Here is a 22,824-nt window from a genome sequence, read left to right on the forward strand (position 1 = left end):
GAAAATTCAAAAAAAAAAATTAACGCTGCATACATGGATATGCCACGTTGGCGTCGGGCTGACACGTCATTTCCGTCTTATCCGAAAATTTTCCGAAATTATCTGAAACGGACAAAAGCGGCCCGGAAAATATCCGCAACTTCACGGCTCTCGTGACTGGGTCGGCGGAAGTTAATAAAATATATTATCTAGCTGGAAAATCCCCAGCCTCTCGTGGCGGATCCGATAGCCGGCGCCGGGTCCAGCGGGACCCAACGAAAGCGCCAGGTGGGGGGACCTGTTTGTCCTTTCCGTAAGACGTAATCCGACCCGACAACGACGGTAGCGGGTCTGGAAAACGAATAGCCCACGTCATGTACCATGAAGGCCACGTGGACGCCAAGTAGGACGATCAGTTGATCAAAACTAGGGCAGATCTACAAATTTGTAAGAAATAGGGCTCTCTAGAGTTGAATATAGGGACAGTTGGTGAGTTTGGAGGGAAGCTCGTCGTCGTGGTCAGCGACTGATCTAGCTGTCTGCTTCGAGGTTCGTGAGATCGATCTCTCTTCCTCTCTATCCCTTTCCAAATCTGATCCGAATTCTGAATCGAAACCGTGAATTCCGTCGAAAGAATTTTGACCGAAATGGAATGATTCTCGAAGTTTCTTGCAGTAGTGATTCTTAGAAACTTCTTCTCTCTGTGGAAATCGCGGCATGGAAGAATTTAGGGCGAAGTGGAGTGATTCTCGATCTTACTGGCAGTAGTGATTCTTAGTAACTTCTTTGTTTCAGTTGAAATAGCAACATGGAAGAATTTAACGAGGAATGGAAGGATCCTCGATGTTACCTGCAGTCGTGATTCTTAGCAACTTTCTTGTTTCCGAGCAAATTGCGGCATGGAAGAATTTAGGGCGGAATGGACTTTTTCTCGCAGTTGTGATTCTTAGCGACCTCTAGTTTTAGTGGAAACTGCGGCATGGAAGAATTTAGAGCGACAAGGAATGATTCTCGATGTTTCTTGCAGTGGTGATTCTTAGCAACTTCTTGTTTCAGTGGAAATTGCGGCATGGAAGATCGTCCGAAGAAGGTAATCCCCAACCTACCTCGAGATGCGCGCGGCTCTCTGGACGTCTTCAATCCCTCAGGCGTCGTCAAACAAGCTCCGAAGTTCTCGTCGCCGTACGCTGGCTGGTACGCTAAGCAGGCGCCGCGCGATGCCCCGCAGAGGCAGCCGTCGGAGGACAACGTCGGGCCATGGATGGCCATCTCCGAGGACGGCCAGGATCCTTCCACGTCGGCCGACGGGGAGGCATCGACGGCGGCGATGCGAGCTGCGGAGTGGGGGCTGGTGCTGAAGACGAATGAAGAGACCGGGAAGCCGCAAGGAGTGGCGGCGAGGAGGTCGGGGGACGAGGCGGGGAAAGGAGGACAGAGGAACTCTGAGATTTCGTACAGGAGCTCGGAGGAATCGGGATTTACGGGAGAAACGGGGGGAATTCCGAGGATTTCTGAAGATCTCAAAGACGCGCTCTCCGCGTTCCAGCAGACTTTCGTGGTGTGCGATGCTTCCAAGCCGGACTGGTCCGTCATGTACGCGAGCGCCGGGTTCTACCGGATGACGGGATATCTTGCGAAGGACGTCATCGGGAAGAACTGGTGCGTCCCTTTTACATGATCTTTAACCAAAAAAAAAAACTGATTTTTTTGTGGATTAACTCGTGAATGATTCAATTTGCAGCCGGTTTCTTCAAGGGTCGGGGACCGATCCGCGAGAGGTGGAGAAGATCAGGGCGGCGCTTGACAGTGGAACGAGCTACTGCGGACGCTTGCTCAACTACAAGAAGGATGGAACGCCATTTTGGAATCTTCTTACGCTGGCGCCGATCAAGGACGAGGTGGGAAAGGTCCTCAAGTACATCGGGTAAGCAGTTCAAGGCTTGAATTTGTGTTGATTAATCGCTTTTTTTTTTATGTCTTTGACGTTCTGTTTTCTTTCGATTCCTTTAGGATGCAGGTTGAAGTTAGCCAGCATACCGAAGGGGCCAAAGAATCCATGCTTCGTCCTAATGGGCTACCTGAGTCCTTAATCCGTTATGACGGTAACTGCTCTTCAGCTGATTTAAAAGAGACGACGATCGTTGTCAAGAAAGAATTTTGCAGAAGAAAGTTTTTCTTGGCCATTATTTCCTTTCTGACAACTTTTTTGGCTTCATCATACCAGCTAGGCAGAAAGATAGAGCGTCGAGCTCGGTCTATGACTTGGTGAATGCTGTCAAGGAGCCACATAGACTGTCAGAATCGTTGAAGGTTCACATTAGGAGGAGTTCGGATGGTACAGCTGAGATGCTTGGGTCGGATGCCCTCGGTGGAAGAAAGTCGGAAAATTTATCTCCTAGACGGCGATCCATGGGAAAGATCAGCGAGCTTCCAGAACGAGAGGAGAGGTTGAAAAAATACGGTCTAAGATTATTGATGAGGTAATGAGCTGCTAAAGCCCAATTGGTTTTTATCCCTTCTCATTTTCCCGTTTAGTATCTTTAGCTTAATTTCTCCCCCTTACTTTCTCACAAAGAGAGTTAACAAATGTGCGACTGTGATATCCTAGATAGGCGAATGGGAGAGACTTTTTCATCCCCCTCATTCGTGATTCATTTGTGTCTCGGTAGTTTTTAGTGAATTTCCGATCTCCCTCATCGTCAATGCTCATGCGGTTTGTTATCGGCGACCTTTTTTTAAGGTCGTTTAATCATCTTGTCTCAGATTTGCCGGGACGATTAGTCGGGAATAATTATTGCGTAATGTTTTATTTTTAAAAAAAAGGTATTGATTGTCATAATCAGCGTGATCAGGTAACTATTATCTGTGTTATTTCTGTTTTTTCTTTTAATCGCACTCCTTCTCAGCCAGACTTAGTAGTTCCATTTCACTTTGAAATCTGCATGCAAACTACCAAAATTTACAGTTTGAATATAAATAAAATACTCTTGTTATCCAGATTTATGATGTTAAATCTTGATCTTTCCTACCCTTGATTCGTGCCTAACTCCTCCGAGATTTGACATGGCCTTTGCCATCAGGATTTTGGGATTCGGCCATTCAAATAAACAACCATCACATTTAAATGTCGCCGTAGAGGAGCCCTCCTTCGCCGTTGAGGATCACCGGCCCGAGAGTTTTGGCGATGAAGTAAGAAAGAAAGAGATGAGAAAAGGCATCGATCTCGCAACTACACTCGAACGGATTGAGAAAAATTTTGTTATCACAGACCCAAGATTACCCGATAATCCTATTGTGAGTTTTATTTCCTTTTTAGATGCAGACAACCTGTTTCTTTTCCTTTCAATTACTATTTATCTTATGAATTATAATTTGCGAATACTAAAAATATTACAAATGTTGATGTTACAGATTTTTGCGTCGGATAGTTTCCTAGAGTTGACTGAATATTCGCGTGAAGAGATATTGGGTAGAAATTGCAGGTATGTTTTCGAAATTTCCTAGTCACCCAAATTTAGGAAGTTTTAATTTTATAATGGTACGCCCTTTCGCTATTGGAAAAAGCTGGACTTCGATCTACTTTAAAAATATCGATGACAGTGTTGACTTGTTGCATCCTGCCGGCCGTTAACTTTATGATTCTTGTAGGTTTCTTCAGGGCCCAGAAACAGATCGAGCCACAGTGAGAAAGATTAGAGAAGCCATTGACAACGAGACAGATGTCACTGTCCAACTCATAAACTACACGAAAAGTGGTATGCTATTGCTTTTTTTACTATCGCTCAACTTAGAAATATTGCCTCATTATTTTTTGATTCAATGATTTCTACTCAGCCGTCTCCGAATTGACTTTCTTAGACTAGTGAGATCTGGATGGGTGTGACATTACCCAGATTTATTTAGTTTATTATTGTTCCATAGATAGGGAGAGATGTTTGTAGCTTAACACAAACCAAAGCATGTGTGAATGAACCAGTGAAGAGATATATAAAGAAGTTTCTTTTGTTTTGAAAGATTTGCGACTGTTTAACTTTGCGGAATAAATCTTCTTCCTTAACAATGAAACAGGGAAAAAATTCTGGAACATTTTTCATCTCCAACCCATGCGTGACAGGACGGTATGTAATCCTGAATCGTGTTTCCTGTTACTGATTATATTAATTCATTCTTAACTTTTCTTGAAGATACTTTTTATTACCCAAAAACACTTCTCTCTGCAGGGAGAAGTGCAATACTTCATTGGAGTTCAACTGGATGGAAGTAAACACGTTGAGCAAGAGGAAAACCGTATTCCAGAAGATGCTGCAATAGAAGGGGGAAAACTGGTAACTCATAAGATGTTATTAACTCAGTCTGCTAGCTTTTTTTCCCAGACTGACACATATAGAATGCCAATTGCATGGTTGGGGTGCTTCCTTTTTAATTACTAAAGTCCCTATTTAGGTAAAAGAAACAGCTGGAAACGTGGATGAAGCGGTTAGGGAGCTTCCAGATGCGAACTCTGTTGGTTTTATCTTAACAATCCATCATTGTTTATCTCTGAACACATCTAAGCTGTGAATGATAATATTCCTTTACTGTGCAGAAACCGGAGGACCTATGGGCCAACCATTCAAAGATGGTTCATCCTAAAGCACACAGACGGGATAATTCTTCGTGGAGAGCAATCCAAAGGGTATCAAATTTTAGCATGCATTTTTTCCAAAAGTGGGGGAACTAGAGATTCTTCTCTGATTTTCATGATTCCATCGACAATCTTTTGTTCTTTCATCCATCGCATCATATGCATCGTTTGTTGCTGGAGGTAGAATCCTACATTCGAACTGCAGAATACAATATTGAGAAGAGACCAGAATCAGATGGGAGATTGGCGGAGATAGAGAGATAGAGAGAGAGAGAGAGAGAGAGAGAGAGAGCCCGAGCTGTACTCACGGAACGCCAAGGTTCATAGAACCCTAGAAGCAAATTATACAAAGCCCTTCTCCTGTTACAAGAAGTTCTTTGTTACCAAAATAATTTTGCATTTCAAAAATAAATTCCACTTGTACCATAAGTGTGAGTTCTCTCTTTCGATTTGTTGTTTCCGAGTAACATTACCTTTTGAACAGCCATTTGTAATCGGCTACTCTTCAGACTGATTTATTTTGTGAGGTCTCATTAGAAAGGTAAAAAGTTTGAAGAAATGAGTAATCAGGAATGACTGTGCGACTCTTTTTATAGGTTTGTTATATACTCAGTAACCCGTTCACAAATGTAGTATTCAAGAAGATGGATGCGCCATATGCAGACTTTTTTCATTTAAAATTATTTTATTTCATATAATAAACCATTATTTAAGTTTCACTATTCCTCGATTGCGTTCGTATTATTTATTTGATATATGTTCTGGTTATTGTGATACTCTGATACAAAAGCACTACTCAGGTACTAGAGAGAGAGGAGCGAATATCTCTGAAGGACTTTAGACCTGTAAGGCCCTTGGGTTCTGGAGACACTGGGAGGTATGTACTTTTGGTGTGTCATTTTCATGCGTTATCTCATTTTTTTTACTATGGATTAACCTGCCTGAGATTCAGAGCATGCTTCCCGTTTTAGAAAAAAACTTATCTAATTCTTACCGTGCATTAGTCTCTTATTTAAAGTCCCTTCTGGGGCATCCGATAAAAGTAGCCTCTTATTTAAAGGTGATGGAAAATGCTCCGTGTTCTGATTGTCTTACTTTGCATCAGCGTCCATTTGGTCGAATTGGTGGGAACTGGAGAATATTTCGCGTTGAAAGCTATGGATAAAAGCGTTATATCCAATCGCAACAAGGTATGGGGTACCTTTCCTCTAATTTTTTAGCATTGGGTATGCTCTGGACACATAACATGGCTCAACTTCAATACCTCCAAAACTCAAATTTCACTCTAATGCATACATAATATGATGGGATTAATTGACTTAAAAATTACATAGAAAAGGATAATACGATGGCATTCAAGAGTGACAAATCTTCTGGAGCTCCATAAGAGAGAGAGAGAGAGAGAACAGAGATGGCAGAAGAAAAAAATAGAAAATATATTCAGGTAGTTTTGTAGTACTAATCGTAACCCTTTTTATAGGGTGATAACTAGCCGTTAATAACGGCTAGTTACAATGGCTAGTTTTTACTAGCCGTTATCACTTACCCGATTTGTTATTACAAATCGGGTAATGGGCCAAATGGACCCGATAGTGCTCAGTAAGCCTTTATTTTAGGCCCGATAGATTTTACATTGTTTTTGGGCTTATTATGCCTGTACATTCAACACTCTTCCTCAAGTGCAGGAATGTATGTTTGCCATTCCAAGCTTGGATATCAAATATTGTAGGCTCTTGGTAGGTAGACCCTTGGTGAAGATGTCTGCACATTGTTCTTCAGAATTGACATGATCTGTCTTCAAAATTCCTTGCTCCAAATGATCTTGAATGTAGAACCGGTCAATGTTGACATGCTTCATCTCGTCGTGATCAACTGGATCATATGCTATTCTGATAGCAGATTTGTTGTCGCAGCGGATGACAACTGGGCTTATATAGTTAATCTTCAGATCATCTAGCACATATTTAATCCACATTACTTCATCAATTCCTTTGGACATAGCTCGAAATTCAGCTTCTGAACTGGACTTGGAGACAACACTTTGCTTCTTGCTTCTCCAAGTCACTAAGTTTCCTCCAAGTATTGTGCAATACCCAGTAGTTGACCTGTAGTCAAGACGGGACCCGGCATAGTCAGAATCAGTATATAAAATGAGGTCAAGTTTACCTGTTTTCGGGTATGCGATGCCCAGTCCTGGTGTTCCCTTTAGGCACCTGAGAATTCTTTTAACAGCTTGAAAGTGAAGAGTTTCTAGGTGAGTGCATAAATTGACTTTTTAACGTTTACATAACAAATATCTGGTCTGGTATGTGACAGATATAAGAGTTTTCCAACAATACTTTGATATGAGTTAATATCTGCCCTAGGTTCATCCTCATTGATAGTTAATTTATGATTAACTTCAATTGGTGTCTCATTTATATGGAAATTCATGTGCTTTGTTTCCTCTAGAAGTTCCAAGATATATTTTTGTTGTGTCATTGAAATTCCTTCACTTGAGCGTGCAAATTCTATTCCTAGAAAATACTTTAGGGGCCCCAATTGTTTGACCCGAAAGTTCTTATCTAAGTGCTGTTCGAGACCTTTAATTTCTTCTGGATTATTTCCTGTAATTATAATATCATCTACATATACTATCAAAATTGTTATCAGTCCTTGAGTCGTCCCTTTAAAAAACATAGTGTGATCACCATTACATTGTTTGTACCCAAGGTTCTTCATGGTTTGGGTGAATCTTCCAAACCATGGTCGAGGTGATTGCTTTAACCCATATAAAGCTTTTCGAAGTCTGCATACCTTTCCTTGATTTATTTTTTCTTCATAGCCTGGTGGAACATCCATGTAGATCTCTTCTTTTAGGTCGCCATGAAGAAAAGCATTTTTTATATCGTACTGATTTAAAGGCCAATCCAGGTTGACTGCCAATGAGAGTAAGATTCTTATAGTGTTGATCTTTGCTACTGGAGCAAATGTCTCCTGATAGTCAATTCCATAAGTTTGGGTGTACCCTCTAGCTACAAGTCGAGCCTTATATCTTTCTAGACTACAATCTGATCTACATTTGAGCGTAAATACCCATCTATAACCTACAGTTTTTTATCCTTAGCTAGTTCCACAAGCTCCCAGGTATTGTTTTGTATTAGTGCCTTCATTTCCTCGTCAATTGCTTCTTTCCATCTGACATTCTTCATAGCTTCCTGTGGAGATTTTGGGATTGGAATATCTTGGATTTTGGTAAGAAAAACTTTGTATCTAGGTGACACCTTCTGATAGTTTAGATAATTAACCATTGAATAAGGAATTGGTTTCACACAAGTTCTAGTTCCCTTCCTTAGTGCAATCGGCCAATCATCTCCTCCACTATCAGTGACTCTTTCTTCATCTCCAGATATCACTCCCCCTTTATTAGAACCTTCTCCCCCTTCACCCAAGTCCGTGACTTCCTTATTCCTTTCTTTTCTTTTTCTCTGATAATATTTTGGGTATGGGGATATTGGATGTAAGACTTCTGAGTTTTCCATTTTATCACCTGTTCCACTGGAGGTGCATAAGTCATCACTGGTGTTTTCTTTTTCTACAGCCTGTGAATCGACCAAAGGAATAGGTATAGTATCTGGTCCATGTTCAGGAACATTTTCTTTGGTGGTTTGATTATCATTCTCACTAATAAGTTAGTGAGATATCTCTCTATGACTCTCAGTACCTCTGGGTTTGTAGTAAAACAATTGTTCATCGAATACTACATCCTTGGTAACCATATATCTCCGAGTAACAGGGTGATACATCTTGTATCCCTTTTGAGTAACAGAATATCCAACAAATACACACTTCAGACCTTTTGAAGACCATTTATTCTGTTTATATGTATGGTTGTATACATATCCAACACATCCAAAAATTTTGACAGGTAAACTGGTTTTCAGTTTCACAGTTGGGTAGTGTGCTTCTAGCAATTCTAAAGGACTTTTGTATTCTAGAACTCTAGATGGTAGTCGATTTATAAGATGAGTAGCTGTCATTACTGCAAATCCCCATAGGTTTGCAGGGACGTTTCCATGTATAAGGAGAGTTCTCCCCTTGTCAACAATATCTCCTAGTTTTCTTTCAGCAAGGCCATTTTGTTGTGGTGTATAAGGACATGAGGTTTCATGTCTTATTCCCTCAGATCTGAAGAATTCCATGAGCTCGTTGTTAAGGAAATCCTTGGCATTGTCAGTTCTAAATCCTTGGACTGGGATTTGATCGCCGCCTACCATTCGCCACCATATGGAAGAAACGGGTGTTGGCATCTCCCTCCTTCAGCCACATCTGCCGCGATCGTTGTCTCCAATCCATCTCGACCTTCTTATCTTCCTCCTCCCCCACCTCTCGACAGGCTTTCTCTCCTTGGCTTCGCTTTCTAACAGGCCTCTTGTATCCTCAATGGCGTCAAGATGTTGGACCCTCGCTAACGCCTCATCCCGTCGTCGGTGTCTGCCCTCTCGAATCTGTCTCTTCACCTCCATGAGGTAATGACGCAGGCCCGCCATCTTATAGGCCAGCCTCATCGTGGCTGAGACCGTGGGAGAGTGACCCGTCCACCACGTTATCACCTTATCTCTGAAACCCCTCTCACGTAGCCCCGATCTGTCCAATTTAAAGTAGGTAGGTCTAATCTGCCCAACGTTGTCTTGCCATAAAATCGGTGCGTGATCGATAGAGGACGGGGTAGTGCTCTGACATCTGCTAGTGGGTGTGCCTCCAACAAGTCACACGAACACAAGAAGCGGTCCAAACGAGATCGCGCGGCAGGACCTCTCGTACTCCGCCATGTGTATTTGTAATTCGTCGGGCCCATCTCTTGCAGACCTGCCCCAGAGATGAAATCCCAAAATGCCGCTGACCCTGGGTCCTGTCCTCCCAAGCCATTCGGTCTATCGCTCTACTCCAGAGTGACGTTAAAATCTCCACCGAACAGCATTGGCGTGCCCTGAAAGAGGGAGGTGACTGTCTCCAACTCCGCCCACAGTTCATGGCGTCGGGGTGCCAGAACCGGTCCATAAACCGAGGCCACCATGCACTGAGCTCCGTCGCTCCTCCTTAATTTAACGGCCGCCACATGTTGTCCTGTCCACGATCCCTCCTTTGCAAAAATCGTCGTGTTCCATGCCACTAACAAGCCCCCCGATCTGCCCGTGGCATTGACTACCACAACACCCTCAAACGAACGTGGGGGGGATGACCGCTGCCATGTCCTCCCTTGGGGCTTGGAGGCCATTAGCCCCCTCTTGTACGACTTTCTCCATGGATGCATCGTCCTCCGTTACCCTCTTGGAAGAAGCCCCTTTCTCTTCAACCGCCGTCGGGCAGTCATCCGATCTCCCGACTACTCCTGGTGCGGCTGGAAGGGTCTTGGGTCCTATTCTCGCTTTGAAAGCCCGTGCATATCCTCTGACCCAGACTGAATCCGGTATCACCTCCCCATCAATCACCTCTACTTCCAAAAGCACAACACTTGGGTCCCCGAAGTCCAACCCTGTCGAGATAACGTTCTTCAACCGACCAAAAGAAGCGACTAGCCTCGCCGGAGTCACCTCTCGACGGTGCACCAATGGGAACCCACGCACCTCCACGACTATGCCCGTCCTTCTGACTCCTTCCGCTCCGTCGGTCGAAAGTACTTGACGCCACCTCACCTCCGTCTCCTCGGAAACCCGCTGCTGCCATCCGCAAAATACGGAATGCGCAGTCCTCGGGACCCTTCGTAGCAGCAAAGTGTGTTTGTCGAGCCTGTGCAATTCCGCCGGGGCCAAAAGAGGGATATGATGCCATACGCTGACGCATACGCTCTCCAGCGCTGGGACGACCCCGACTATATCGCCCACCACACATTGACAGAGGGGGTTGGAATCCTCCTCCCGTTTCGTTTCAACATGGGTCTTTTGGCGACTCGGGTTTCGGGTCGACCTTCCCCTTAACTCTTTGGGACCCCTACTTCCATCACCCCCTTGAGTGCACTAGTACTGTCGATGACCGGTCTTTCTGCATCGTCGACAAACCACCGGGTCCCGGCAGAAACGCGCATGGTGGACCGTCCCTAAGCACCTGAAGCAGAAGTCTCCCTCCCCGCGTGGTCTCTGGTGGACGGGGTTCTGCTGACGTGGCTTCACCTCCAACCATCCTTCCTTCTCTCCCCCCGCCTCGTTCTTGTCCCCTTGATCGCATGGCGACGATCCTTGTCGGCTTGCCCCGGGCTCGCCGTTGTCTACTACCGGGGCCTTATGATCTGCTCCGGTCCTTGGTGACTGATCATTGCGGTGGTGTTTATCCATGGGCGACCCCCTCTGCTCCCTTTCCTGCGGTGTGGGGCCTCCGCTAGTCTGCCCCTTAGAGATACCATCGTCTCTCCCTTCCCCTTGGTCTGATCCGCCCCCTAGGCTTTCAAGTAGGGGCTTCTTTCCTCGCTCCTCCTCCCTTCTCCTCATGCCCGGGTCAATGTACCGTCCCCCATCCTCGCGGAGCGGCGGTGGATCAGGGGTTGCCGTGATCTGCCGGGGAATGGGAGTGGTATCCCCACGCATTAAGCTTGGCAAGGCTCTCTTCATTCTCTCATTCCGTGCAACTGCTCGTGGGCCCCTCTTCACCACTTCGTTCCAAGCGGTTGGGTATGGGACCCTCGCGCCAGCTGAGTGAGGGGGCCCACCATGATGCTTAAAATAGTGCTCCTCTTGGGTTGGCCTCGATCCGGAACCTCGGCTGCCCGGGAGTCTCCACGAGGAGTCCCAGCCGCCATGGCGCAGCTCCATCAAATGGTCAACCCTATCCAAAACTCTATTTCGCCCCATTGCGCCATGTAGTCCCAGGTTGAACCATCCCGATCCGTCAGTCGCCGGCCGTCCGACTGGACGGTGAGCAGGTTGTTGGGCGATGCCCCCCAAGGAGATGTGACGCCATCCAAGGAGACATGGAGGACGCGGACTACCTCCGCTGTAGCCGTTTTTTCCAGAAGTATACGACCAACCCCCCGTACCATCTCGCCGGAGATTCCCCGCGACACGCGTCGGAGGAGGCCGGTTGACCCAGTCCTCACCTCAGCCATAAAATTTCTCCTCTCCGTCGCGGTCGTAGGGCTCCCCCCTAGCGCGCCCACAGCTCCTGCTTCGTTTAGCCTATGTGCCCTGCCACCGATCCTGGGCGGAAACTAGGTTTCCGCCTAGCCCCTGGTGCCCCCTGCCCTCTTGACAATGAGGGCTTTTGGAGGAACGTCTTCGATCAACCTCGACTCCTCTTACCAGTCGTTGGCCTCTACCCCACCATTCGTCTTCACTCCAATCAACGGCGGAGTCGGGGAGTTCCGCTCGCCGGTGACGTTCGCGACGAGGCGTTCGCGCGAAAACGCCACCTCGATGGCGAGCCTCCACATTCTCCCCCCGATTTCTGCAGATCGTCGGCCTCCTCCTCTCCGTTCCCTGTCACTCCATTCATCGGCGGAGTCGGGGAGTTCCGCTCGCCGGCGCTCCATCCTCTCTGAGAGACAGAGACTTTTCAGTCTTAATCGGTCCTACTTATTTTTGCTGCCCAAGTGCACAGGGGCGGAGAACATGGGAGATTTTCGACCCATCGCTCTATCGAATTCCATATATCTCATCATGGCCAAGGTATTGGCCAACCGTTTGAGGGGGACCATCGGGGATCTAATTAGTCCGTTCCAATCGGCCTTCATCCCGGGTAGGCAGTTGCTGGAGAGCGCAGTGGTGGCGGGAGAGATCGTCTCCGCATGGAAAAGAAATGGGACAAAGGGATTTATGTGGAAGGTGGACTTCGCGAAAGCCTATGACTCGCTCGAGTGGAAGTTCCTATGGTCCGTCATGCGAAAGAGGGGTTTCCCCAAGATGTGGGTGACATGGGTGCGACAGTGTGTTACATCCCACTCTTTCTCAATCTTGGTCTATGGCCGGGCGGAAGGAGGATGGATCCACCCACAGAGAGGAGTCAGGCAGGGCTGCCCTCTAGCTCCACTTTTGTTCGTCCTGGCGGTAGACACCCTAGCTAGCTGTACCATTAAGGCGTGCGAGCGAGGCCTATTAAGAGGATTTCACACAGCGAGCTATCCCGAGGGCATTCCTTTGTTCCAGTATGCATACGACACAACCTTCTTTATGGAAGGTTCGGTGAAAGAAGCTCACATCGTTTCGTCTTTGCTGGAATTTTTCGCGGATTTCTCGGGACTAAGTCTCAACCAGGAAAAATCAGTGTTCGTGGGGTTCGGTTTATCTTCCGACGAGGAGAACCTATGCGCCGGTGCGCTAGGTACACCACGAGGCTCGCTTCCGATGCGTTGTTTGGGGCTCCTGCTCACAGGGATACGGATCTTATCCTCAGAGTGGCAACCAGTGGTCGATAAGATGGAGCGGCAGTTGGAGGGCTGGCAAAACAAGATACTATCATGTGGGGGTTGCCTGGTACTGCTGAGATCGGTGCTCTCCGCTATCCCTATCTTGTACCTGTCGATGTTTAAGGTGCCGGTAGGAGTGGCCAATCGACTTGAAGGGCAAATGAGGCGTTTTTTTTGGGGCGGGAAGGGAGAAGGGGCCACAGGAGGGATACCCCTGGTGGCCTGGGATGTGATATGTAGACCCGTGAAACAGGGAGGACTGGGGATTCTTCATTTAGAGTCCATGAATCTTGCACTTCTCGTCAAATGGGTTGAACGGATGATGGCATCGACGGAGGGGCTGGCATTCAAGGTTTTAAGGGATGCGTATGATCCGCCACTGAATTGGGAGAGGGGGTGGGCGCAAAAGAGAGGAGAATCCCCGTTCTGGCATAGCCTGAGGCAAACCATTCCCCACATCCGGGATTGTTTTGATCCTCAGTTGGGGGACGGGGAATGGTTCCGGTTTTGGGCCAACAACTGGACAAAGCAGGGCCCCTGAAGACGCAGTTCCCGAGGCTTTTTGCACTGGCGAGGAACCCTAATATCGCCATCAGCGAATGCTGGGAAGGAGCGTGGGTCCCTAATCTCCCTAGGTCGTTGTCGGAGGAACGTTTCGTGGAGTTGCTGAGGATGCACGAGATCATATTCCATCTTAGCCCCTCGGGAGCATCCCGGGACGGGTGGGTATGGCGGGGGCCGCCTTTCTCAGTAAAAGAGGCATATTTGAAAATCCGAGGGGAAGTGAGGGATGACAACTCTACCGGCGCTACATGTCACCTCATAATGAAACAAAAAATCCCCTTAAAGGTGCGGCTGTTCGGGTGGTTGTTGAGGAGACGGCGAGTGGTCACACGGGTATATCGCAGGTGCTGGGCGCCAACGGAGCCTGTCTCGTGCCCTCTGTGTGGCGGGGGGGAGGAAAACTGTTCACACCTTTTTTTCACATGTCCGTTTGCCAGGTGAGTATGGGCATCACAGCGGGTCCACGGGGTGGATATTTCCTCTGACACCGCGTTTTGGGCGTCATTCACGACGGGTAGACACCGGAGCAAAGCGGACTTGGGGAGAATATTGGCGATACTCTGGGCGGTATGGATGCATCGAAATGAAGTGGTGTTCAAAGGCGGGGTGGCATCGGTGGACAGCGTCCTCTCGGACATTGAGATTTTAGTATCTTTTTGGGGGCTGGGGGGGTAGTCCTCTCAGCCTTTCGTGGCCATGTCTGTAGATGCTATGTACATTATGCTTGTTTTTTTTAATAGAACAGGTAGACCACCGGTTTCCGGGTGGCCTGCCCTACTTTCTTTCAAAAAAAAAAGAATCCTTGGACTGGGTCACCAAATTGTCTTTTGATAAGATTACACAGTCCTTTCAGATTCTTAGTAATTTCAGTCTTATGTTTGAGTAAGATTACCCAACTATATCGATTGTAATCATCTGTACATACTAGGAAATATCGATGTCCTATTATGTCCTAGCACAGGTGAAATTTGTTGGGGAGCATGAATAATACATTCCGATTTTTATTTTTGAAACTTTCTAACCTGTCGAATTAAGCATCCAATTTCACTCTTGCTGGGAAATCTCGTGACTTTTTCCATTTCATGATGTAATTTTGCTGAAGTTTTCCTTCTCAAGAGCTTATCTTCCTCATGACAATGATGATATATTTATGAAAATTTATGTTTTTTTACTCTTATTTAGGTTCACAGAGCTCGTGCAGAGAGGGAAATTCTGGACATGCTAGATCATCCCTTTCTTCCTGCATTATATGCCTCTTTTCAGGTACCGGTCTGTTGCATCATGGACCTTTTTCTTGGTGTAGAATTACAATCCCAATCGAGGGATAATAATATTATTATTATTATTATTAAGAGTTGGATTAAACCGCTTACCAACTGTGCTAAAAAGCTCTAGCTGATCACAAGAGTGCTACTTCTCATCTTTAAGCAGGATGTTGTACCTCAACACTCCCCCACAACACCTGCCTCTGGCCTATATATGGCCCAAGCATGCAGTGTGTTTATTCTAGGATTTGAACATGCACCTGGCTTTGATTCCATGTTGTATTTTTCATATTCCCCATCTCCTAGAGTGGGGATGCTCCACTGCAACTGTGCAATCAGTGCCGCATGATTCAAGAATATTTCCATCTGTGGATACTCTCTGTGGGAAGTCTTCAGCTCGATGAGTTCTTGGACGACCATAAGAGAGAGAGAGAAGCTCTTAGGGCAGTGAACCAGGAGAGAAGCAGATATCAATCCACAAATCTGGCGAGAAATACGATCGATATCTGTCCTCTACAATGTAGAATGTTGCAATATTGTTTACAATCGAAAAAGAATGGAGCTGAATGAGAAGAGTACTAGAAGAATGAAGATCGGATTTCAGGAGAGCTCCTCGAGTTCTTCTTCTGGTTAGCAGGCCCAATCCTGCTTCCCCAGCCCTCTGCCTTCTCCGGCAGCCGAACTTCTTGAAAAAGCTTTTTCTCTCTTATTTCCTGCTTCTCTTGATTTATACTCGATCTCGCACGTGCTTAGTCAATGCGGGGTTTTCCCACACGTGCCTCCTTTTCTTCCTCTGGTATTGCTTGGAGAAGCATCGTTGCGTATCAGAAGCCAATCACCATGGGTGGAACAAAATAAATCGATGTTTTCTTCAGTAGGCAAATGCCCCTTTTATAGTACATTTCGGGTTTGGTTTTTAAAATCCAAACCCGTGTTTTTACTACTGTCATAAAAGTAGACGTTACAGGGTAGGAGTGCAATTATAGAGAGAGAAGGGTAAAATGATAATTGTCGGATTTTAACTTGCCAATCGTGCTGAAGTGTAATAATATGTCTGCCATCGCCATTGTGCAAAGTCTGGTTAACCACGCCAGGATGAAGCATGTGGAGGTTGACAGCCACTTCATCAGGTATAGGTACATCTCATGACAGCTCTACAGAACAATGTGCTGATTTTCTGACCATAGGATTGCACAGCCCATTGTTGAAGCATCTTGTTACCAAGCTGGGACTGGAAAACATCCACTCAGCTTGAGGGGGAGTGTTAAAATCCAACGTTTATCTTTTATATCTGTATCTGTCTATAAATGCACTCCTACCGCTCTAAGAACTAATTTGATGACCGTTGTAAAAACATGGGTTCACATGTTAAAAACCAAGCCCGAAATGTACTATAAATGGGGTATTTATCCCACTGAAGAAAATATTGGTTTATTTTGTTCCACCCATGGTGATTGGCTTCTCTCCTGGTTCACTGACCTAAGAGTTTCTCTCTCTCTCACTGTCGTCCAAGATCTCCTCGACCTCAAGACTTCTTGAAGACTGTATCTACGGATGGAAATATTCTTGTATCATGTATGGCACTGATTGCATGATCTGGCATTGGAGCGTCCTCAAACCAGGAGATGGGGAGTCTGAAAAATCTAACAGTAAATTTTCTGCTGCATAAAATTCTTCAGTTCATTAAGTATCTTTATCGAGCTTTATGATTCTTAACTTTGAACTTCAGTTACCTCGGCTACTTGATATCTGTAGGAAATAGAGACACAACAAGCTTTAGAATGTAGGAAATAGAGACGCAGCAAGCTCTAGTCTTTCAGCACAACAAGCTTGTAGAAGACCTAGCAACAGAAGCCCGATTGATAACAGCCGCAGAGAGAGAAACTTGAGAGACGAAGAAGACTCACAGTTGAGAGTTGAAACAGGGTACTATACCCGTAATTTCCTTTAGGGCACCACCGGCGTATTTAAGTAACAGTATCGGGTCTTTGAAGAACCAAACCTGATACTAAAAATAACGGGCAAAATACAACGGTAGTGAAACAATAAGAACATGAGTACGGAAAACGGGAATACAAAATGGAGAACGGGAATTCTGGGCTCTTAATAATATCTCGTCAAAATGTTGCCTCTTTGTTCGTATGTATTAAGTCGAAGTCTTTTTATTCAGGAGGTTAACATGTGATGCCTTGACATTCCCTAGTACGCTAATCATACAATTAAAATTTTCAGACAAAGACACATGTCTGCCTGATAACTGATTATTGTCCTGGTGGAGAGCTTTTCCTGCTTCTAGATCGGCAACCTCTGAAAGTTTTCAGAGAAGATGCTGTAAGGTGATGTCCACTTTTCATGCTCTCAAGTCTCTTAAATTTTTTTTTGAAGAAAGCTCTCAAGTCTCTTAATATTAGGCCAGATTTGTGTTTGATTTCTATTACTGCTCTTGATTTCGTTCAGTGACAATTTTGAATAGTTTTAGCTACGGCGACCACTATACTATTTGCTGCGTTTAATCCATTTTTTATTCAATTCAATTTATGAGGCAGGCATTGGGTTTTCTTTAGACTTTAAACAAGGTATAAAGGGTAGGTAGAGTCCTCATATTCAAAAACCTCAAATTATCAAAATTTTATTTTTTAGCCATCCTTGGAAGTGCCGGATTCTCCAGATTTGTCAAGCTTATATATTCTTTTTAAATGAAAGCAGTTTTCGATACTCATTCAAGTTTGGTCAATACTCCGAATTAACACAATTATTTTAATCGTAGGTTTTACGCCGCCGAAGTTCTTGTAGCGCTGGAGTACCTACACTGTCAAGGTGGGACGCTTATTAGCAGTAATAGTCATCCTGTGCAACTAATATTTCTGTCGTTCTTCATTTGCGCTGGAGTGTCAACTCACGCTCATCAATCAAAAATGGATTTAGATATCTTGCCATAGTCTTATCTGTGTGGCCCAAAAAATAGTCGAATTGATGAGGAAATTTTTGCGTTCCCTCTCTAACTAAGGGTATAATTTTTATGCTCTTGTGGTTATTCGTCAGGTATCATTTATAGGGATCTGAAGCCAGAAAATATATTGATCCAGAGTGATGGGCACATAACCCTGACGGACTTTGATCTGTCATGTTTGACATCCTGCAAACCGCAGGTAGCTAGAGTGAGATTTTGGTGAGGTAATTTAATTTATTTTAGTGGCATGAAAAATAAATTTTGTGCGTCTTTTGCAGCTTCTCATCCCAGAAATCCCGGAGAAGAAAAATCAGAAGAAAAGAAAACCCCCTCCACCGATATTTTTGGCAGAGCCGATGCGCGCATCGAATTCATTTGTGGGGACCGAAGAGTACATAGCTCCCGTACGTCTTTTTTCTAATTCTAAAAGGAAAATTCCGAACTTACTCGACAGCGCATCTAAGATTTCATTTAATCATTTGCAGGAAATTATTACCGGATCAGGTCACACTAGCGCAGTCGATTGGTGGGCCCTGGGTGAGCATCAATCAATTAATCTCATTTGACTTTCCCCAAAAAAAAAACCCACGAATTTCATTGTTCTAACCGTGATTAAAAAATCTCAAGGAATCCTCATCTACGAGATGTTCTACGGATACACGCCGTTCAGAGGGAAAACGAGGCAGAAGACCTTCGCCCACATTCTCCACAGAGACCTCAGATTCCCAGAAAACGCCCACGTAAACAAATCCCTCGAACGACGTGTCACCCGCATAATCACTCACTAATCAAACAACTAATCATCCGACATTTTTAATATGAACAGGTGAGCATCTTCGCCCGGCAGCTGATGCAGCATCTACTGCACAGAGATCCAGCGAACCGGCTTGGCTCGCGGGGGGGAGCCAACGACATCAAGCAGCACCCCTTCTTCCATAACGTCAACTGGACCCTCATCCGGTCAACGGTCAGCTCCTCTTCCATCCCCACCGTTCATTCTCCTAATCCGTCGATCTAACATCTCCTCCGTTGATCTCCAGCGCCCTCCCCCGCTTGACGTGCCCCCCGCCATCGGATCCCCCGAAACCGACCCCCACACTAAACTCTCAGACGTCTTCTAGCTACCCATCCATGTACATAATAATAATAATAATAATAATAATAAACCATGCATGGTAGTATGCTACCAAATTATCATCTTTATGGAACGAGGAAGAAGGGTCAGGGGCGGAGGAAGGCGCGGCGGAACCAGACGTGGAAGGCGGAGCGGAGGTCGGGGCAGTCGTCGCCCTTGTCGAGGAAGCGGTCGAACCAGTCCAAGAGCAGGGCCTGCTGCTGGTCCATGGGCAGGGTGAGGATCATGCGACCAAGGCCCTCCTCGATGGGCCGGCGGTCGAACCCACGAGCCGCCCGTCTCATCCAGCCAAAGTCCTCGTACAGCGCAGCCAGCCACGTGCCCAGCAGCGCCGCCTTCGCCGCCGGCGCCGCCACAATCCGCCCCTCCCCCGCCGCGGCGCAGATCTCGGCCGTGACTCTGCTGACCTCGTATCTCTGCTTGCAGGCCGCCGCGTAATGGGCCCGCGCGAGCTCCCTCTGGTCGGCCCAGGCCCGGAGCAGCTCCTCGCCCAGGCCCCGGCCCACTAACAGCTCCCCGAGCCAGCGCAGATTCTCCGCCTCGCGCGCGGCCAGATTCTCCGCCAGGAGGCTCCTGACGGTCTGCCGGAAGAGGCCCAGCAGCGCCGCGGCGGGGACGGCGGCGCGGTCTTCGTCGAGGAGGGCCTTGACCAGGGCCTTCATCTCGCGGGCCGCTTTCTCGTCCTTGGCCCGCAGGAGCCGGCCCAGCAGGCCCACTAAGAGCTCCTCCCCCGTCAGGCGGGGGGAGACTCGGCTGAGAAGCGGCGCCGCCTGCGGGAGCCCCAGCCGCCGCGCCGCCGCCACCACCGCCGCCTCCTCCTCCGCCGTCCACGGCGCCTTCTCCAGCTGCTCCACGCAGGCCGCCACCCCCGCCTCGAACTCCATCGCCGCCGCCACCTGGTCAGCCCCCCGTATTATTTTTCTTTTTTTTTTTGTTTTTTTCACGGATTATTTTTTTGTCGTACCTTGAGCAGGGAGAGGAGGTGGGGGACGGGGTGGCGGGGGAGCAGGGGAGGGGAGGAGTACATGAGGGCGACGGCCTGGAGGTAGAGGAGGGGGTCGTGGCAGTCGCAGATCTCGACGGCGGCGGAGGCGGCGGCGGGGGGGAGCTTGGCGGCGAAGAAGCGGCTGCTGGCGGCGAGGACGGCGCGGTGGACGGCGGCGGAGACGCGAAAGCCGGCGGGGGAGCTGACGGTGAGGTGGACGTCGCCGGGGCCGAGGTCGGGGCGGAGGGTGGGGGCGAGGATGGCGGTGACCTGATCCGCCTCTGGTTGGGGTGGGGGCGGCGGAGGGGGGCGGCGGTCCTCGGCGGCGATCATGTCGAGGAGGGTGGTGGAGGGAGGGGGGGAGGGGGAGGGGGAGGAGGAGGAGAAGAAGGAGGAGGAGAAGGGGGAGGCGGAGGAGGAAGGAGGGGAGGGTTTGGAAGGTTGTGGGGTGGGGAGGAAGCCTTGGCGGATCATGGCGGAGACGTGGCCGCGCTTGAGAATGTGGTCGGCGGTGGCCGCCGCCATGGAGGAGGAGGGAGTGTTGGACTGTTGGGGAATTGGGGTTGATGCTCCGCGGCGCCGTCCCCGAGAGCGAGATCTGGGACTGCAAGGTAACCCACCATGTTTTAACTCTCTCTTTCTCTCTTTAACTCTCTCTCTCTCTCTCTCTCTCTCTCTCTCTCTCTCTCTCTCTCTCTCTCTCTCTCTCTCTCAGCTCTCTCAGCTCTCTCAGCTCTCTCTGTCTCTCTCTCACCCTCCCTCTCTCTCTCTCCCCTCTCTCTCTCTCTGTCAACTCTCTCTATATACTCTCTCTCTACTCTCTCTCTCTCTCTCTCTGTCAACACTCTCTCTCTGTCAACTCTCTCTAGTCTCTATATACTCTCTCTCTCTCTCTACTCTATCTTTCTCTCTCTGTCAACTCTCTCTAGTCTCTATATACTCTCTCTCTCTACTCTATATCTCTCTCTGTCAACTCTCTCTATACACTCTCTCTCTATTCTACTCTATCTCTCTCTAGATACTCTCTCTAGATACTCTCTCTCTATTCTACTCTCTCTAGATACTCTCTCTCTATGCTACTCTATCTCTCTCTCAGCTCTCTCTATATACTCTCTCTCTACTCGACTCATCGATCCCTCTCAACTCGCCCTCTATACTCTGATTATAGGTAGTATCTCTCTGCTCTCTATACACTCTACTCTATATACTCTATATACCCTATATATACTCTCTCTCTAGTCTCTACTCTCTATACACTCTCTCTACTCTATATACTCTCTTTTTAAACTATATACTCTCTCTACTCTATATGCTCTCTCTTTACTCTATACACTCTCTCTCTAATCTCTACTCTATTGTACTCTTTCTCTCTATACTCTATTATACTCTTTCTCTCTGCTCTACTCTATTATACTCTTTCTCTCTACTCTACTATTTGCTAATCTTTCTCTCCCTATATTATACTCTTTCTCCCTCCACTGTACTCTATTTGACTCTTTCTCTCTCTACTATACGCTATTCTACTCTTTCTCTCTCTACTATACTCTATTCTACTCTTTCTCTACCTACTATTCTACTCTTTTTCTCTCTACTATACTCTCACTCCACTCGATTCTCTCTCCACTATAATCTATTCTACTCCACTCTCTGCCCCTACTCTAATCTACTCCACTTTCTCCCCCTACTCTATTCTACTATTTTTCTCTCTACTATAGTCTACTCCACTCTCGCTCCCTACTCTATTCTACTCTCTCTTTAGTCTCTACTATACTCTATTCTACTCTCTCTCTCCCTCTACACTCTATTCTAGTCTTTCTCTCCCTCTACTCCACTCTATTCTACTCTTTCTCTCTCTGCTCTACTCTCTCTGCACTCTACTCATTCAATCTCTCTCTCTCTACTCTCTCTCCATTTCTCTTCTCTACTCTCCCTCTCCCCCACTCCCTCTCGCTCTCCTTATCTCTCTTTCTCTCTCTCTCTCTCTCTATCCGTATCTATATATGTGTCTCTCTACGCACTCTCTCTCCCTCTCTGCCCTCTTTTCTCTCCCTCTCTCCCCCACCTCTCTCTCTCCCTCTCTCCCCCCTCTCTCTCCACTCTCTCTCTCTATCTATCTGTGCATATCTATATTTGTTTCTCTCTACGAACTCTCGCTTTCTCTCTCCCTCTTTCTATTTCTATCTCGGTACCTATCTACCTCTCTCTCCTCGCGCTCTCTTTCTCGCTCTACTCTTACTCTGTTTTCTCCCTAATCAATCTTGTGTCTGGCAGGGCCCATCGTGGGGAAAATAATAATGAAGATGAGACAGTCGACACCAGTTAATTGGGATACCAGTTTGGCTGTCACTGTAGCCTGTAGCAACAATAATTTCGTTGACGGATAAAATTTCCAAGGGTAAGAAATACTCTGTACATTCAAATAGTTCATCTTCTTCTGATTCTGTAAGATCGGTAATTTGTTCGTCAACATTTGACCTATAACTCTATCGGGTATGATCTTTTTTAAGATGGGTCTGCCCACCTTAATCGTAATTGACATTATTTGATTTATAGGTTATATGATTTGAATCAACTTTTATATAAGTTTAATATGTAAAGAATGATCGTATTCTTCATTATTTTGATGCAGCAGTGAAAACTTTATATTATTTTCTATTTTCATAAACAGTGATTTAGACTGGCCCCAGTTTTTTTCATTGAATATTAGTAATGTCGATTCAGAATTAATTAATATTATGATTTCAGAAACTTAAGCAATAGGGATCTGATCTTCAAATATTAGAATATAAACAAACTGAAAGTATCACATTCAACAATATTATTTACTTTTTATTGGCTTTGTGTGCTCAGTGTTAATGTTTGGGAGACTTCCACCTGACCACCTAATACCACAACATGCTATACCATAACACAGTCGATCAGTCCTTGATTCCAAGAATCAACCCATC

At 46.5% G+C, this 22,824-nt stretch overlaps 2 protein-coding genes and 1 long non-coding RNA gene across 5 annotated transcripts; 2 read left to right on the forward strand and 1 right to left on the reverse strand.

Annotated features, from left to right (window-relative positions):
* The first annotated feature begins 438 nt into the window (after positions 1–438).
* PHOT1 (phototropin 1) lies at positions 439–18,947 on the forward strand. Of its 3 annotated transcripts, none has more exons than XM_078573832.1 (23): positions 439–528; positions 1,036–1,638; positions 1,721–1,903; positions 1,990–2,081; positions 2,204–2,459; positions 3,060–3,273; positions 3,391–3,461; positions 3,628–3,734; positions 4,048–4,097; positions 4,200–4,304; positions 4,423–4,482; positions 4,565–4,654; positions 5,404–5,480; positions 5,709–5,793; positions 14,724–14,804; positions 17,039–17,142; positions 17,574–17,623; positions 17,849–17,955; positions 18,035–18,160; positions 18,242–18,293; positions 18,384–18,496; positions 18,583–18,723; positions 18,797–18,947. In XM_078573832.1, exons 2-23 carry the CDS (start codon positions 1,049–1,051, stop codon positions 18,875–18,877), a joined length of 2,835 nt encoding a protein of 944 aa, XP_078429958.1. In that variant the 5' UTR covers positions 439–528; positions 1,036–1,048; the 3' UTR covers positions 18,878–18,947. The 3 variants fall into 3 exon arrangements, with proteins under 3 accessions (XP_078429958.1, XP_078429966.1, XP_078429974.1); XM_078573840.1 differs by having other exon boundaries at positions 475–528; positions 775–1,638; XM_078573848.1 differs by lacking the exons at positions 439–528; positions 14,724–14,804 and having other exon boundaries at positions 546–1,638.
* LOC144702006 (BTB/POZ domain-containing protein At5g60050-like) lies at positions 18,891–20,401 on the reverse strand. The gene is made up of 2 exons (XM_078573860.1): positions 19,856–20,401; positions 18,891–19,787 (listed from the first exon to the last, which is right to left on the reverse strand). Exons 1-2 carry the CDS (start codon positions 20,399–20,401, stop codon positions 18,978–18,980), a joined length of 1,356 nt encoding a protein of 451 aa, XP_078429986.1. The 3' UTR covers positions 18,891–18,977.
* On the forward strand, positions 20,346–22,408 carry LOC144702012 (uncharacterized). The gene is made up of 2 exons (XR_013581164.1): positions 20,346–20,487; positions 22,148–22,408. It is a non-coding gene; the product is annotated as an uncharacterized LOC144702012 (long non-coding RNA).
* The last annotated feature ends 416 nt before the right edge of the window (positions 22,409–22,824 follow it).

Source organism: Wolffia australiana, chromosome 1 (assembly GCF_029677425.1).
Source record: "Wolffia australiana isolate 7733 chromosome 1, ASM2967742v1".
NCBI lineage: Eukaryota > Viridiplantae > Streptophyta > Magnoliopsida > Alismatales > Araceae > Wolffia > Wolffia australiana.